Source organism: Nicotiana sylvestris, chromosome 4 (genome assembly GCF_000393655.2).
Source record: "Nicotiana sylvestris chromosome 4, ASM39365v2, whole genome shotgun sequence".
Lineage (NCBI taxonomy): Eukaryota > Viridiplantae > Streptophyta > Magnoliopsida > Solanales > Solanaceae > Nicotiana > Nicotiana sylvestris.
In genome coordinates this window covers 161,237,503-161,254,163 of record NC_091060.1, presented here as the reverse complement: position 1 = coordinate 161,254,163, position 16,661 = coordinate 161,237,503, and the positions used below count along the sequence as shown (strand labels likewise).

The 16,661-nt window shown below is 36.4% G+C and overlaps 1 protein-coding gene across 1 annotated transcript; it reads left to right on the top strand.

Moving 5' to 3' along the window:
• The first annotated feature begins 13,299 nt into the window (after positions 1 to 13,299).
• LOC104232063 (succinate dehydrogenase subunit 5, mitochondrial-like) lies at positions 13,300 to 16,544 on the top strand. Its single transcript, XM_009785160.2, has 4 exons — positions 13,300 to 13,672; positions 14,799 to 15,109; positions 15,191 to 15,376; positions 16,264 to 16,544. The coding sequence occupies exons 1-4, from the start codon at positions 13,507 to 13,509 to the stop codon at positions 16,318 to 16,320; spliced, it is 720 nt and encodes a 239-aa protein (XP_009783462.1). The 5' UTR covers positions 13,300 to 13,506; the 3' UTR covers positions 16,321 to 16,544.
• Positions 16,545 to 16,661: the final 117 nt, after the last annotated feature.

Genomic DNA, 16,661 nt, shown 5'->3' with positions numbered 1-16,661 from the left:
ACTAAAGTTTTTCACCTTTAGGAGTCGCACTTCCTAAGTTTGGTTCATTCAGGTTTATGTTAGTAGACGCATCTGCTAGTCAAAGCTTTTCGGTTTTACACGTGGGAGACGCACATCTTAATCTAGTCTTTAGTTTACTCTCATCATTGCATCAATAATAGAAGTGGTTTACAATTAACAACTCATAAATATTCCTAGTGAAAACTGGGGCAAAAATTTCATTTATTTTGTTTACTTTGGTTGCAGAAGCCCGCCTGGAGAACAGAGGAATACATTTCAGTCTTTACATTTCAAATGTTGAAGTCGGGAGCCCGCCCGTATAATAGAGCAATACATTTCAGTCTTTAAATTTCAAATTTTTAAGATGGGTCTATCCGCCCTCGAATAGGATATTTTGGGTTCATCCGCCCTCGAATAGGATATTTTGGGTTCATCCGCCCTCGAATAGGATATTTTGGGTTCATCCGCCCTCGAATAGGATATTTTGGGTTCATCCGGGTTCATCCGCCCTCGAATAGGATATTTTGGGTTCATCCGCCCTCGAATAGGATATTTTGGGTTCATCTGCCCTCGAATAGGATATTTTGGGTTCATCCGCCCTCGAATAGGATATTTTGGGTTCATCCTCCCTCGAAAGGATATTTTGGGTTCATTCGTCCTCGAATAGGATATTTTGGGTTTGTCCGCCCTCAAATAGGATATGTTGGGTCAATCCGCCCTCGAATAGGATTTTGAATTTAATCCTTCCTCAAAAGGACATTTAATTTATTTCGACCCGAGTAGTCCTGCTTGTATAAACATTGCCAAAATATATATTTCATAAATCATTGACAAATGCGTTTTTATTTTTCAAAGATGTTGATTGAGGTCAGGTTCCCCCCTGAAGAACGGAAAGGCGTTATCTTTTAAATTTTAATTGAAGTTTTAAATTATAATTGAGGTCAGGTGCCCCCATGAAGAACGGAAAGGCGTTAGCTTTTAATTTGTTATTGAAGTCAGTAAATCATAGGAATACAACAAAAAATCCCCAGCAAATCCAAGTTCAGAAATCATAAGGAAGGTAGCAATGGTCCGAAGAAGGGAAGAAGTAGTTCAAGTTCGGCAATCAGACGCCTACCTGGAGAATAAGAGAATTCACATCAGAACACCATTCAGGTTAGCAACAAAAGAAACTCGCGACAAGAATGCGAGTCAACAATCCGAGATGATCAGCAAAAGTTAGTCACAATAAAGAAAAAAAGGGAAGGAAAAAGAAGAAGAAAAAAAGAACAAGAAAGAAAAAAGAAAAAAGAAAAAAAAGAGAAAGGCAAGAAGTTAATCCAAATACAGAAATGGACAAATGTTCAAGACATAATTGAAGTCACCCGCTTTGCATGGCCTGTCCCGATCCAGAAAAACGAAGAAGGATGAACTAGCACCTACAACTAGCAAGGATCAAGGTTCAAATCCAAAAGTCTGTATGAAGTACCGTTCAAAACTCAAGATCAAGTTTCAGTAGACTCATAGATGGGAATCTTGTAACTAGTAGCTGATAGGCTTAGTTAGTCTTTTTCATGTTTTGATTTTTGATGTAATAGCAGGACCGGAACCGGAACCTCGACGGAACAGAATCTCGATCGGCTCTCCACCTCGGCATACTCCATATTCTCATTCACCTCCGAACTACACGTGGCCTGATTCCTTTATAGCCAAGGATATGTAGGCGGCTCAGATATCAGGGCTCGGTCACATCCTCTTCCTCTCCTTTAGTTTTAGGCTCTTCAGAGAAGGGTCGGGTCAAAACATGTATAGTCGTTCTTTGTCGGAAAACTCTTCGTGTTTCCAGTCAAAGAGGGCAGCTGTAGACGTGTGATTTTTGACCCTCCCCGAGATTTTTCATATTTTTGGCGTAAAATATTTAATTTAGCCTTAATAGAGCTATTTGAGCTAATTTTGACTCTTTAACTTTATTTCGTTACAAAATAAAAAATTACAAAAAAAAGGTATATAAATTTTAGTTTATGTATTTCTCATAAGCTTGAAAAATACAAAACAAATAGTACCTTATTTTTATCTTTATATAATTTTGAAAATTACAAAAAATAGTTTCATTATTGTTTTGTAGTCATTTTAAAGTAAAAAAATACAAAAAATAGTATTTTATATTTTTATCTTTATATAAAAACGAAAATTGCAAAAAATAGTTTTATTAATATTTTGTAGTTATTTTAAATCTTGAAAAAAATACCAAAAATAGTTTTGTTCTAATTGTCAGTCTTATTTTGATAGTTATTTTGCTTATGTAGGATTGATTAAATAAAATCATGTTCTTATTCTAGGTTCCGGGCAAAGAATAACATTTGGGTTCAAACGACCCATTTTTAGGCCTAAAATTCATACCTAGCCCATAACAATCCAAACTCAACACACCTTACACGTAACACAAGATAATGGGGGACAGAACTCTTGGACACCCGTGAGACACAGTCAGATTTTTAGGAAAAAAGCAAAAAGACTCTCAATTCACGGACACTGGGGACATCTTTTCATGAAAAATGGGAGGAATACACGGGAACACTCACTTTTCTGCTTATTCTTCATTTTAAAAACACAATACACGAATGAAATGAGGGGGGACTGAAGATATTCTTGGTGAGAGATTTTTGAAAAAACTTAGACATATACACACACCTAACTAATGTTCGGTGATAGTTTTCCATTTGGAGAACAAAGAAGACGTGCTCTTCGTCTTCTTCGTAAAGGTTAACGACGGAAAAGAACCAAAAGAAATCCTGCTCTTCGATTGTCTTCTTCGTAAAGGTTAACGACGGAAAAGAACCAAAAAAAAACCCGACTCCCTCCATCGCGTCCAGCTTCATCAACCAGGAACAGCCACAGCAACAACCTTCTCCCCCGTTTCCCGTCGTCAATACCACCCCAAACGTCGACCATGACTGCCTGAAACCGGCGACCACCAGCAGTCCGCCACTCCAGCCATAGTCGTCTTCTCCACCAGCGACAGTCACACGCAGCAAACGACCATTCCTTCTCCTCCAATTTCCATCGCAACCAGTCGTAAAACCAGCTCCAGCTACACGAAAAATAGTAGTTCAAACCCCGTCGTGCTTCGTCTTCCTCACGTGAACCAGTCCGGCGACCCTCCATTAAATCCGGCGACCTTCATTTTGTCTCGAAACAGCCCTACCTTGTCCTTATCAAACCTGTTCGAGGTTCGTTGCAGTCGAATCTGAGGTGTCGAGGTTCGTCTACGGTTCATCGCGTTTCGAGTATAACGCTGCCTTGCGGTTAGTTTTTTAGATTTGTTTGAGGCGTTATTTGGCGTTTTTCTTCGTTTGTTTAAGCAGATTTTTAGTTCTTCCCTGCTCATATGTACGTGGTTAATCACTTGTTTGTTTGATATGAGCATATGAGTGAGATTCTGGCAAAAAGATGCATAATCATGCCTAGTTTTATTTTTTGTTTGTTTGTTTAAATTTTGTTTCTAGTGCTTGTACTATTAAGGAACATTGAAGTTAGGTTATAGATTTATTGTTTTTACGTGATTTTGCTCAGCAGATGTAGTCCAGTGCAATTCTCTTAGTAGTTGTGTAAATACGGGCTTAAATCTTTGGTGGAAGTAATCCTTTGAAATTAGAATCCGAGGCGTGACATTTAGCAAATTCCATGGACCTCGCAAAGTGCAAACGTATAGTTGTTTAGGCGCATGTTTAATAAATATTACTTTCCTAAATTCGGGTGCGCATTTATGTGACCCAAATCCAAATCTCAGCGGAGTCGAAATATGTCTCTAATCACGGGTACATTGATTGTGACGTGGTTCGAGATGCGTGTCCATGACGTTGCGAATTCCTTTTTAAAAAATAAGAATGAGATGAGCCTCGCCGAATAAAAATACAAAATTGTGGGGCCCTCAGTAAATATTTGCTTTAAAATTGCTTAGACTTCGGGATGGACCGTTTAGCAAAATTTCACGGCCCTATCCAAAGTAAATGATACGCTAGTCGCTTTAGGCGCGCCTTTAATAATTTAATTTTCTTAAACTCGGGTGCACATTTATGTGACCCAAATCGAAATCTCAACGGAGTCAAAGTGTGTCGACGACCACAGGTACATTGATTGTGACGCGGTTCGAGATACATTTTCACAACGTTGCAATTCCCTGTAAGATAATAATAATAATAATGAAAGCGGTTAAGAGTTAAAATCTGCACATAAGTCCATATTTGTATAAAATCAGATAATCAAGCCGAATATGATAGTTGAGCGACCGTGCTAGAACCACGGAACTCGGGAATGCCTAACACCTTCTCCCGGGTTAACAGAATTCCTTATCCGGATTTTTGGTTCGCGGACTGTAATACATAGTCATTCTTTTCCTCGATTCGGGATTAAAATTGGTGACTTGGGACACCCTAAATCTCCCAAGTGGCGACTCTGAAATAAACAAATAAATCCCGTTTTGATTGTCCTTTAATTAGAGAAAACTCCTTCACCCCTCACGGGGGCGGAAAAAGGAGGTGTGACATCTAGGACCCAAAAGCATGTTATACTTGGAATAATTGTAATCTTATTGATAGTTGAATTGCTTAAATCCTATCGAATTGGTAAATGAATTTCCAAAAGGATTAAACTTCATTTTATAAAATTGTTAAAAGAGAATTGGCTTTTCTTTGGATAATTGTTCCTTGTTGACTTCTTGATTGACTGCATGTATGTGTTTAATTTCGAAACGGGCCGAACACCTCGGTAGATTAAATAGATACATCTATGGTTCGCGCAATTCAACCCTCTGGCATGCACTGTTTAAATATTGTTGGATCGGGTCGCACGTCCTCGGCATAATTTGCGCATGCTTGTATTGCTTGCCTTGGGATTTATAGATGTTGATATTTGCTCCCCCTGACTTGAGAATAAATGTATAAATGATAAAAAGGAATTTGGAAATTTCCTATAAAAGAAAGAATTGTTTACTTGCTTCATTCTATTGAATTACAATCCTGTTATGAAAATCCTCGATTTATTATATTATGGACGTATCATTATTAGACCATTAGTAAGTGTCGAAGTCGACCTCTCGTCTCTACTTCTTCAAGATTAGACGGGATACTCATTGGGTACACGTTGTTTTCGTACTCATACTACACTTGCTATGCATTTTTGTTGCACAGGTTCAAATGTGGCTAATGGCTTAGTGGCATGTTTGATACGGAGACTTAGGTGAGCTGCATTTATCGAGACGACTCGCATCCAGTAGAGTCTCCTTCAGAGTATTTTACTGTGTTTTTCATTTCTGTCCACTTGTATTCCGGACAGTTACTGTATTTTATTGCATTCTCTAGTAAATGTTCATGCACTTGTGACACTGGGTTCTGGGATGTCTATGAGAGTAGTCAGTATTTTGAAAATGTTAAAAATATCATTATTTATTCAGTGAAATTTATTCTTTATTGTTTAAATTCATAAAAGAAGTGAATTCAGAAATATCTAAAACGAAAATTATATTAATTAAACAAATAATAGATCGCCCTAGAAACAAACAATTCATAAATAATATTGAGTCAAGCAAATACTCAGTTGTACAGTGTTGTCACAGATTATATTAAACAATCGAGCATTATATTAAACAATCGAGCATCAATAGGTAAAACATAATATGTGAATGCTTGCCTTTCCATCACTAAATTAAATCTTTTATTATTCGAGGTATCTTCATCTAGATCATAAAAATTAAAATTGTAGTTGATTAAATACATGTGTAACCTAATGAATTTCATAGTACATAGCAGAAGATGGAGATTATAGTCAAATTGGTTGAAAAAATTAATGCAACTAAAAAAGAATACACGTTTTCGTCTTGAATAATTAATTCAAGGGAGACAGTGTTGTCTGGTTTGTCGCGGTTTGGAACGTGCCACAATCTCACTACTCGTACCTTCAAATTCCAACTCATCTTGTTACTCGATATTGTCACGACCCGGATTTTCCACCTCCGGGAGTCGTGATGGCGCCTACTAATGGGAGCTAGGCAAGCCAAACCTTAACTACTTGCTACACTTTCATTTTTGCCTCTTTTAACAAACACAAGCCGATAATATGATAAAAGCGTAATTTTAAATAAATAAGCGGAAGTCAACAATTATATATCTTAAGGCTACGTCTATTACAACTTTTAAAACCTCAAATACCCCAAAACCCGGTGTCATAGTATCACAGGCTATTTAAGAGTTACTACATACAAGGTCTGAAGAAATACAATACATTGTTTCTAAATGAAAGGAAATGAAATAGAGAAAAAGGGATAGAGGGGGACGTCAGGGCCTGCGGTCTCCTGCAGGTCTACCTTGGGTCTCCGGGTGGACTGAAGGAAGCCCTCCAACTACTGTCCAAAAGCTGCTCCTAGATCTGCACACAGTGCAGAGTGTAGTATAAGCACAACCGACCCATGCGCTGGTAAGTGTCTAGCCTAACCTCGGCGAAGTAGTGACGATGCTAGGACCAGACTCCAAATAAACCTGTGCAGTTCATATATATATATATATATATATACAGCGGAAAAGAAATATAGAAATAACCAGTCAGTGTGAGAGGGGGAAACATGCTGTGGGGGGCGACAATAGTTCCGAATAGATAGGCATCAAGTAAGGAAATAACGACATAAATAGAATATCAACAAAGAAACAGAAATCAACAATTGCACGGCATCACCCTTCGTGCTTTTACTCTCAGTCTCACCAAAGCAGTTATATAATAAAAACGTGCACGACATCACCCTTCGTGCTTTTACTCTCGTCCTCACCAAAACAATCATATAATCAAAATGTGCACGGCATCACCCTTCGTGCTTTTACTCTCTTTTCTCAACATATAATCAATAGAATCGGCACGGAATGGTACGTCGTGCGGCACGACATCACCCTTCGTGCTTTTACACTCTTTCCTCACAATAACAAATAATGCACGGCATCACCATTCGTGTTTTAACACTCTTTCCTCACAATAACAAACAATGCACGACATCACCCTTCATGCTTTAACACTCTTCCTCACCCAAACAACAATCACAAACAAAGGGACAAGGGAATAAACAAAATAATAATAGAAATCCCGGCAAGGGAACACAATTAAATAATTAAATTCCGGCAAGGGAACAACATCAATAATCCTAACATCCCGGCAAGGGAGATAATTAACAAAGCAACAATATCCCGGCAAGGGAACAATTTAATAACTCTTTCTCAATTTTTACTTCACAATTCACTTCACAACTCGAGTCAATGCTCTAGAGGTTCGATTATCACTTATTCTTCCACAACTCATTTCACAACTCGAGCCAATGCTCTAGAAGTTCAATTGTCACTTATGCTTTCACAATTTCACTATACAACTTGAGCCCACGCTCCTCAATGTTCATAGGTCACAATTCTTTCCACAAGCTTTATACAACAATTAGGAATCTTCACCAAGGCATGAATAATGCAACGAAATCATGAAAACCTCAATATAAGACCCATGGTCATACTTGACACCAATGTATAGATAATCGTCACCATGCCTATACATCGTACTCGGCAAGAAACAAATAGCTAGTAGGACACAACTCTTAATCCCTCAATCTAAGGTTAGACCAAACACTTACCTCGATGCAACGAACACAATTCAAGCCTCAACTACCACTTTACCTCTTGTTTCCACCACCAACTTGCTTGTATCTAGCCACAATTTGCTTAGCGATATCAATAAATGCTAAATGAATCAATTCTAATGCATGAAAATAGGTTTTATAAAGATTTTCCCAAAAAGTCAAAAATCGACCTCGGGCCCGCTTGGTCCAAACCCGAAATTCGGACCTAAACCTGATTACCCATTTACCCCCGAGCACGGATATATAATTGGTTTTGGAATCCGACCTCAATTTGAGGTCTAAATCACCAAATTTCAATATCCTTAGGTTTTACTCAAAATTCTCAATTCCACCATGAGAATAATTGATTTGAAGTTGAAATCATGTTAAAAGATGTTAATGATTGAAGAAAACTAGTTAAAAATGACTTACAATTGATTTGGAGAAGAAAGGTTGTTTGAAAAATCGCCTCTTATGTTTTTGGGGTTTTGAAAAATGAAAATAACTGGAAATCCCATCTATTTATACCCCTCTCAGACCCTTTCCGCGGACTGCATAAAAATTGCGGCCGCGGAGCTCCACCGCGGACCGCAAGAAATCAAGCTCGGCCGCGGAGGCTTGGCCTTTCTCACCGCGGACCGCACAAATCCCACTGCGGTCGCGGAGTCCCCACCGCGGACCGCGAGACATGGCTTCAGAGACCTGCAACTTCCCTGAATCTGCAACTTTTTCCTAAGTTCAAAACTTCGAAACACATCCGAAACACACTCGAGCGCTCGAGGCTCCTAACCAAAAACACATACTAACTCAACAACATCATACGAACTTATCCGTGGGATTAAATCGCCAAAATAACCTTAATAACAATGAATCAAACCTCAAAATCAAGAACTTTTTCTCAAACTTCATCAAGTATTAAATTTAGCAATTTAGGTCCGAATCACGTCAAAGGACGTTCGTTTTCAACCAAACTTTACAGAAATGACTTAAACCATATATAAGACCTATACCGGGCGCCGGAACAAAATACGGGCCCGATACCATCTCTTTCTAATCAAACTTCATTTCAATTTTCCTTAAAAATTTTCAGAAAATAATTTCCTTTAAAAATTCATCTCTCGTGCTCGGGACTTTGGAATTCAATTCCGGGCATACGCCCAAGTCCCATATTTTCCTACGGACCTTCCGGGACCGTCAAATCACAGATCCGGGTCCGTTTATCCAAAATGTTGACCGAAGTCGAATTTATTCATTTTATAGTCATAACTTATCATTTTTCACAAAATTTCATATTTAAACTTTCCTACTACGTGCCCGGACTGCGCATGCAAATCGAGGTGACTCTAAATGAGGTTTTCAAGGCCTCAGAATACGGAAGTTTCGTTTAAAAGGTCATCACAGATATATTGCTGATATAGTCAAATGTCATCATATTTCTTCTTAGAGAAAATTTGATAAGAGGATAGTGTGTAGTAAAGTATATGCTCGGTGCAGCTATATATATATATATATATATATATATATACGGAATAAGAAATAAAATACGTGTGTGTAGGGGCATTAAATTTATGAAAAATAAATTTCCATAAAAAGATCCGTAAAATGTGTGATCAGCCCATAAAATGTAACTAATTTAAGGGCATTAACTTTATGAAAAATATATTTCCATAAATTTTCATAAAAAGAGTCGAAAAATGTGTGATCCATCACATAAAATTGGTTTTTTTTATTTTACCCTATTTAACTGAAAAAATAAAGATCAATTTTTCAAAAATATTCCTGCTAGTTTATTTTTATTCACCTTTTAATTTAATTAAAAACACTTAAGGAATAAAATTTATGTTAAATCGTTCCTGTTGGTTTTTCTATATTTGTTTAGCACCCATCTTTTTGTTACAAAAGCCTTTCCGTTGGCTTGTTTTAATGTCATATAGGACCTGCAAATCAAGTAATTTAGGGTTTATATCTAAAATTAAGGAGGAAAGTCATCTGCACAAACATACCTCGAATTGAATTTTGGTTGGAGAAGATAAAATGTAATAGCTGTTGGGAAATTGTGAATCTTTTCCAAGTAGAAATCCCTCAATTTTAGATAATAAAAATTCAGATCTGAGCAAGTGTTAGCATGCTTATGATATTTGTAAACAATACATTATTTCTTGTTGATGAGTATCTTCTCATCTTCAGTGAGCAAGTGAGTTCATACGGTTCCCAATTGGGAGAATTGGGAATGTTTTTAGGAAGACAAAGAGAAAAGATTATTGCCTCTGATATGACACACCAGTTTTTTAGGAAGACATAGAGATATGAAATACGATATTTGAGTATTATTTTAATATTAAATATAGGAAATTTTACAAAATAGAGGCAATAAATTTGGGATTCCCCAGTTAGTTTCTAGGCAGAAAAATCTGGTTGTTACAGCTTGCATTTTTAATAAATTAAGTTGTCATGTGTATTTTTAATAGGTTGCCACTTAGATTTCTAATAACTTGCCACTTGGTTAAATGAGAAGGCTAACTTTCTTGCTTTAATATATACTAGTATTATCACCCGCGCGAATGCGTGGACACTAATCATGTAATATATTTGAGTTATTTGGATTATATGTAAATAATCTTAAAACTTAAACGTTCTCTATTAAATATAGATAATCATTGGATATTAATTAAGAAACACTACATGAAAAAGATTAACCATTTCTCAATTTTTTTAGATATAATTCTATTTTTCTTTTCTGATACCATTCTCGACGGTATCATTGGATGCTAAAATTAGTCGGGAAGCAAAATAATAACTCATATTTATGACAAAATAATCAAAGGTTGAGACTATGAAGGACTCTTTGGATACGACTTGAACTCTTATTTTGTGTGTTGATATCTTTCAAAAAATATTTCTATTTTAAAATTTCAGTTTCTAAAACTTTATTTTTCAATAATAATTATTTTTATAATAATGCAAGTGAAAATATTATCCTTAATTCAAAACTCATTTTAGTCGGCTATCTAAAAATTTAAATAATTCTTTAGCCAGTAATTTTTTTTCCAGTATGACTCCATTTTGATATTTGACATTAACCATGTCAAATATCCGAGTTATTTTGTAACGACCCGACTGGTCATTTTGAGTTTTAGCACGTTCTTCGGCGGTTTGAGGCCATGAGCAGCTTCACTTCAGGCATTATGACTTATACGCATGGTCGGAATTGAATTTCGGGAAGTTCGGAGTTGATTTGAAAAGAAAATTCTCAATTCGGAAGCTTAAGGTGAAAGGATGGACTAAGACTGGATTTTTGAGTAAACGACCTTGGAATCGGGATTCGAAGGTTCCAACAGGTTCGTGATAATTTTGGACTTGGACGTATGTCCGGATCGGGTTTTGGAAGACCCGGGAATATTTCGGCACTTATTGGGGAAGTTGGCATTTTTGAAAGAATTTCATAAGTTTGGGTTGAAGTGCATTTCAGTGTTATCAATGTCTGTTTGGGATTCCGAGTTTGGGAATAGCTTTGTATGGTGATTCTGGTGTTGGGAGCGCGATCGCAAGTGAATTCGGAGGTCCGTGGGTCATTTTGGAGTCATTTGGCTAAAGATAGAAATTCGAAGGTTTTTGAGGAGTTTGACCGGAAGTGGACTTTTTGATATCGGGGTCGGAATCCAATTCCGGAAGTTGGAGTAGGTCTGTAATGTCAAATATGACTTGTGTGCAAAATTTGAAGTTAATCGGACGTGATTTGATAGGTTTCAACATCGAATGTAGAAGTTTGAAATTCTAAAGTTCACTAAGCTTGAATTGGAGTGTGATTCATGATTTCGATGTTGTTTGATGTGATTTGAGGCCTCGAGCAGGTCTGTGTCATGTTATGGGACTGGTTGGTGTGATTGGATGGTATTCCGGGGGCCTCAGGTGTGTTTCGGAGTGGTTTCGGATCATTTCGGGATGATTTCCCCTTCCTATTTTTCAATTGAATTATGGTGATCCTCATATTTATTTGTTGTTCTTCTATTGTTATTCAATGTCCTCACAGCATGTTACCCACTCCCATACTTAACTGTACATTACTGTTTTTCTTTTCCGTTGTATACGATTTAACTACACACATTTATTTGGTAGTCTGGTCCTAGCCTCGTCACTACTTCACCGAGGTTAGGCTAGGCACTTACCAGCACATGGGGTCGGTTGTGATGATACTACACTCTGCACTCTTTTGTGTAGATCCCAGTGTTGTAGACTTCGGACCGCAGTGAGATTGTTGTTTCTTGTTCATCAGGCGATCCGAGGTAGTCCTGCAGGCGTCCGCAGGCCTTGGCGTCTCCTTCTATCTACTATTCATGTTTCTTTCATGTATTTTCCAGAGACAATGTTATATTTATTTCTTTCAGACCTTTATTTGTAGTACTCCTAGACAGTCTGTGAAGTTGTAACGCCAGTCTTGGGTAGATTTGTTATGGATTGGTATTAGCAGTATTATTAAAACTTTACAATGCAGCCTTCCGCTTATTCAATTCTGTTGTTATTTAATTGTTGGCTCTTAACTGTTATCGGATTTTAAAAAAAAAAAGGAAACAAGGTAAATAGTTCAGTTGGTTGGCTTGCCTAGCTTTCACTAGTAGGCGCCATCACGACTCCCGAGGATGGGAAATTCGGGTCGTGACATAGCAGGAGCTAAATTAAAATTAATGATAGTAATTGTATAGCCAAAGTTTTCTTATTTGTTTGATGTCCATTTATACAAATTGACTCTTCAAACAAACATTTTTCAAAAAGGGAAAAAATATTTTTTTTGAATATTGACTGATTTTTGTGATTTTTTTCTCCGGCATGTAGGTAAAATTTTGTATACGTAAGTAAATTTTTGTTCTATTTTTAAACTCTTTTTTGTTATTTGGATAACCGTAGACGTGTACCCTATATATTACATTTATTTTAAAAGAAATTCGATTTATTTAAATTTAGCTATATTGTTTAAAGAACTATAATTATAGGATTTTAAATATGAAAGTGTTTTATAGTTATATGAAATAGTTTTTTTTTTGCCACAGGCACAATAGTATTTAAATAATCAGAAAAGATAACAAAAGTTCCTAGCATGATTGTATATGATCATTAACCGAATTAAGTATGACAACTTGACCAAAAAAAGATAAATTTCTATTTTATTTTAATTCAAATTTAAAAACTTTATCTATAAATTCAAAATTATTCTTTAATTCAAATTCAGTTTATATATATATATATGACTAATATAGTCAAATATAGAATAAAGTTATCATATACTATTTGCATTTGTTAGCTTGCCATTTGGCTTAACCACAATGCAAATTATATATGGTAATTTTATTTCTTTAATATATATATAAATATAAAAAAAAAATTAAAGTGCTTTCTAAAAAGTACTTTTGGAGAGAAATTATATTTTTCCCGTTTCTCAAAAAATTTCTGCTTCTATACTTTTTTTTCTTCTAAAAATTTGGTCAAACATATTAACTTTGAAAGGAAGAAAAAAAAAAAGCAAATCACGACCAAACAAGCTAGTGGTTGACTGATATATTAAAAACTTGATTTATTGAGTTTCTTATATTTCGAGTTATCAGATCTACGAATAAATTAGGCTATTTTCAGCTGTTTTAACTTTTAATTAATATTCTTCAATAAATTTGAATCCACATAAAACTAATACAAAAGAAACTACACAATAGTAATGTGTAATTAGAACCAATTTTTGTAGCTCAATTTTTCATGGACTAATTTCAAAAATTGTCTTGTATTAGGAGTATTATCTATTATTATAAAAACACATAATACTAAAGGAACAATTTCTCTTTTTTGCTGAATACCTACGACCCTCTGAGTAAAGAAAAAAACCTGAAAGTTGAGCAGAAATGGAGAAAATGGTGCTGATGCGATCTTTGTATCGATCGATATGCCGCAGATCTACTGTCTTCGGCGCGGCCGCCGCCACAACCTCCGCCGTCAACCACCAGTCCCTCCGCCACCTCCATTTCTCATCCCAATCTTTCTCAGCTTCTCCTAGAAACCCCGTTACAGGTACAAAGCATCATCTGCTTATATTCGTAGCAGTTTGTTTTATCGGAATTTTCTGTTCAGCTCAATTTTGGTTAATGTGTATCCATTGTTTTATTTTGAAGTATGTGAAAATTTGTGAGACTGCTTTCAATCTGATATTTCAATTGGTAGGGTATTTAGTGTTAGTAACGTGGGTATTTCCGTTAATTCGCATATAAATAAAAAAGATCCAAATTTTAATTTACTGATTAATAGACTAATAGTTTTTTTGTTTATGAGACACATAAATTTTATCTTATAAGTGTGATTAGAACCTGTTTCAGAGACTAATTATTGAGTATTTTGGAATGAAATGGTCCCGAATAGAGCAGAATGGATAGACGATTGATGCAATCGAGTCCAACTAGTTTGGGATTGATTGATTGAGACAAATGAAAATAGGGTTTTTGATGCTCCACTTCAGTTTGATCTTTTTGATGTTTAATTCTCCTTCCCTAATTGATAAAAGGTTTAGCTTTACACCACTTGTTAGTTTACACATCGTTCACTTCTCATTATTTTTTTTTTTAATTCTGCTTTACAACAACAACAACAACATACCCAGTATTATCCCACACCGAGTGTACGCAGACCTTACCCCTGCAACAACATACCCAGTATTTCTAATTCTGCTTTATCATATCCAATTGTGGAATCAGTAGGTTATTCCTTTCCATTGTGGATGCTGATTTATGTTAATGTTATTTTAGAAGTAGGTGTAAAAAGCCCCTGAGCGCCATTAGATTCCTAAAGCTTAATAGAATTCTAAGCATAATGCAACAACAAAAACTTTTGCTGGCACACTTGAATATGGGTTCCAAGTTACGATTGCTCAGTCTCCCTATGATAAGTTTGAGTCTTATAAGTGTAAGAGTGCAGGCACCTGGTTCAATGTTGGAGTTGGATTCTAGATCCTTTTACTTATAACTCATGGTTACTACGACATATTTAGGATTGTTTGTGGGGAAAGAGGACCTTATGTGATTACTTCTTTGGAGAAGCTTGTTAATTGCCTTACACGCGAAGTGCTTGTAGTTTCCTATACTTTGTATCAATTTCATGATCTTGCATCAGTGATTGACATTACGTGGATATTGTGAAACTCTAGAATGGAGGAATCCTTTCACAATGGCAATGGGAAGCATGCGTTCTTTCAGTGAGGATTTGTCTCACATGCCTGACATAAAAGATCCGGAGGTCAAACGTGCTTTTAAAGACTTAATGGCTGCAAGCTGGCATGAGCTCCCAGATGCTGTCGTCTATGATGCCAAGAATGCAGTGTCCAAAAGTACTGATGACAAGACTGGCCAGGAAGCTTTGGCGAGTGTTTTCCGCGCTGCGGAGGCAGTTGAGGAGTTCACGGGGATTCTCACATCTCTGAAAATGGAAATTGATGATGCTATCGGTTTAAGTGGTGAGGTAAGATGAGTTTTAAGAAACCAACGATTTGATATGTAGTTTCTCAAGTTCTTGTTGTTTAAATACTCATATTGCTGGCAGGATGTGAAGCCTCTGTCAAAAGAAGTCTCTGACGCATTGCAAACAGTATTTCAACGCTACAACGCATACATGAGTGCCTTTGGGCCAGAGGAGGGATATTTGAGGAAGAAAGTTGAGATGGAACTAGGGACCAGGATGATACACTTAAAGATGCGATGCAGTGGCCTTGATTCTGAATGGGGAAAGGTACATTTAATTGAAGCAAGTTGGTTGCATGTATTTCAGCTTTTCTGTAGGTTACAACTTCTTACACAAGCGACATTTGCAACACAAGCTATGTTTCGCTTAGGAGATAAGAAAGCTGTGGATACCAACTGCACTCTGAATTACCCTTCTAAAGTTGCACTCGAGTATTGACTGCTATTTCTGTGGTTTCTTTTTCCAACAAAATTTCAAGCAACCTCTTGTAAAATGACCAGCTTTTCATGAGGCCATCCGTTATGCCTTAAAAAATATTCATATCTACACATAGGAGTGTCAAGCGGGCGGGGCGGATATGGTTCGGGTCGAAAACGAGTAATGAAAAAAACGGATAAATTATCCGACCCGACCCATATTTAATACGGATAAAAAACGGGCCCATATTATCCATGACTTTTTGCATATGATCATTTTTGGGAGAATTCTTAGTCTCCCTAACTTGAGGAACCCCCAATTTGAGGCTTTACAAATGTAAAAGTTAGACCCATTGGTTATCTATTTTCTAAATGGATAATATGGTTCTTATCCATATTTGACTCGTTTTTAAAAAGTTCATTATCCAAACCATTTTTTAGTGGATAATATGGGTGGTTAACTGATTTCTTTTAACCATTTCCCCACCCCTATCTACAATGCTATCATCCATTAACTAGCATACAAGAAACATCTCCCCAGCTTCCTATTTTGATAATGGGGTTTAATTTCTCTGGAATAGATTCCTTTAATGCTTCAGGTGATATTACAATTCATTTTTGAAAGTGTTTCTTGAAGATTTTTGTTGCATTTTCAAAATTATAGTCTGAGATCTCCTGAAGGATGAAGCATATAACCATTATTTGTTCTCACTGCTCTTTCTGCCTTGCTAACTCCAGGTTACAGTACTTGGGACTTCTGGACTTGCTGGTTCTTATGTTGAGCATAGAGCATAGACCTTCAACTATGGCAGACATACCACCGTGTTTTTTTCTTCAATCACTTGAATGGCTGTTTTTTTAGATAATACAGGTTGCTTTAATATGATCTGTTATGTTGCACTTGGTTCGCAAGTTTGATCATGTGACTGCTATAATAGGCAAATGATAATAATCCAAGAAATTTGTGCAAGGAAATACTTTCTTGAATATTCAGAAAGTTCTAATCTTTGTTTCTTCAAGGTGTGTGCTTCAACACATATTTTCTGGTTGGTTGATGAATCAACTTCTTGTTTTAAGTTGGTTTGCTTATTTACTGTACGTGGCACAGAGCACTTTGTACCAGCAGTTCACTTTTA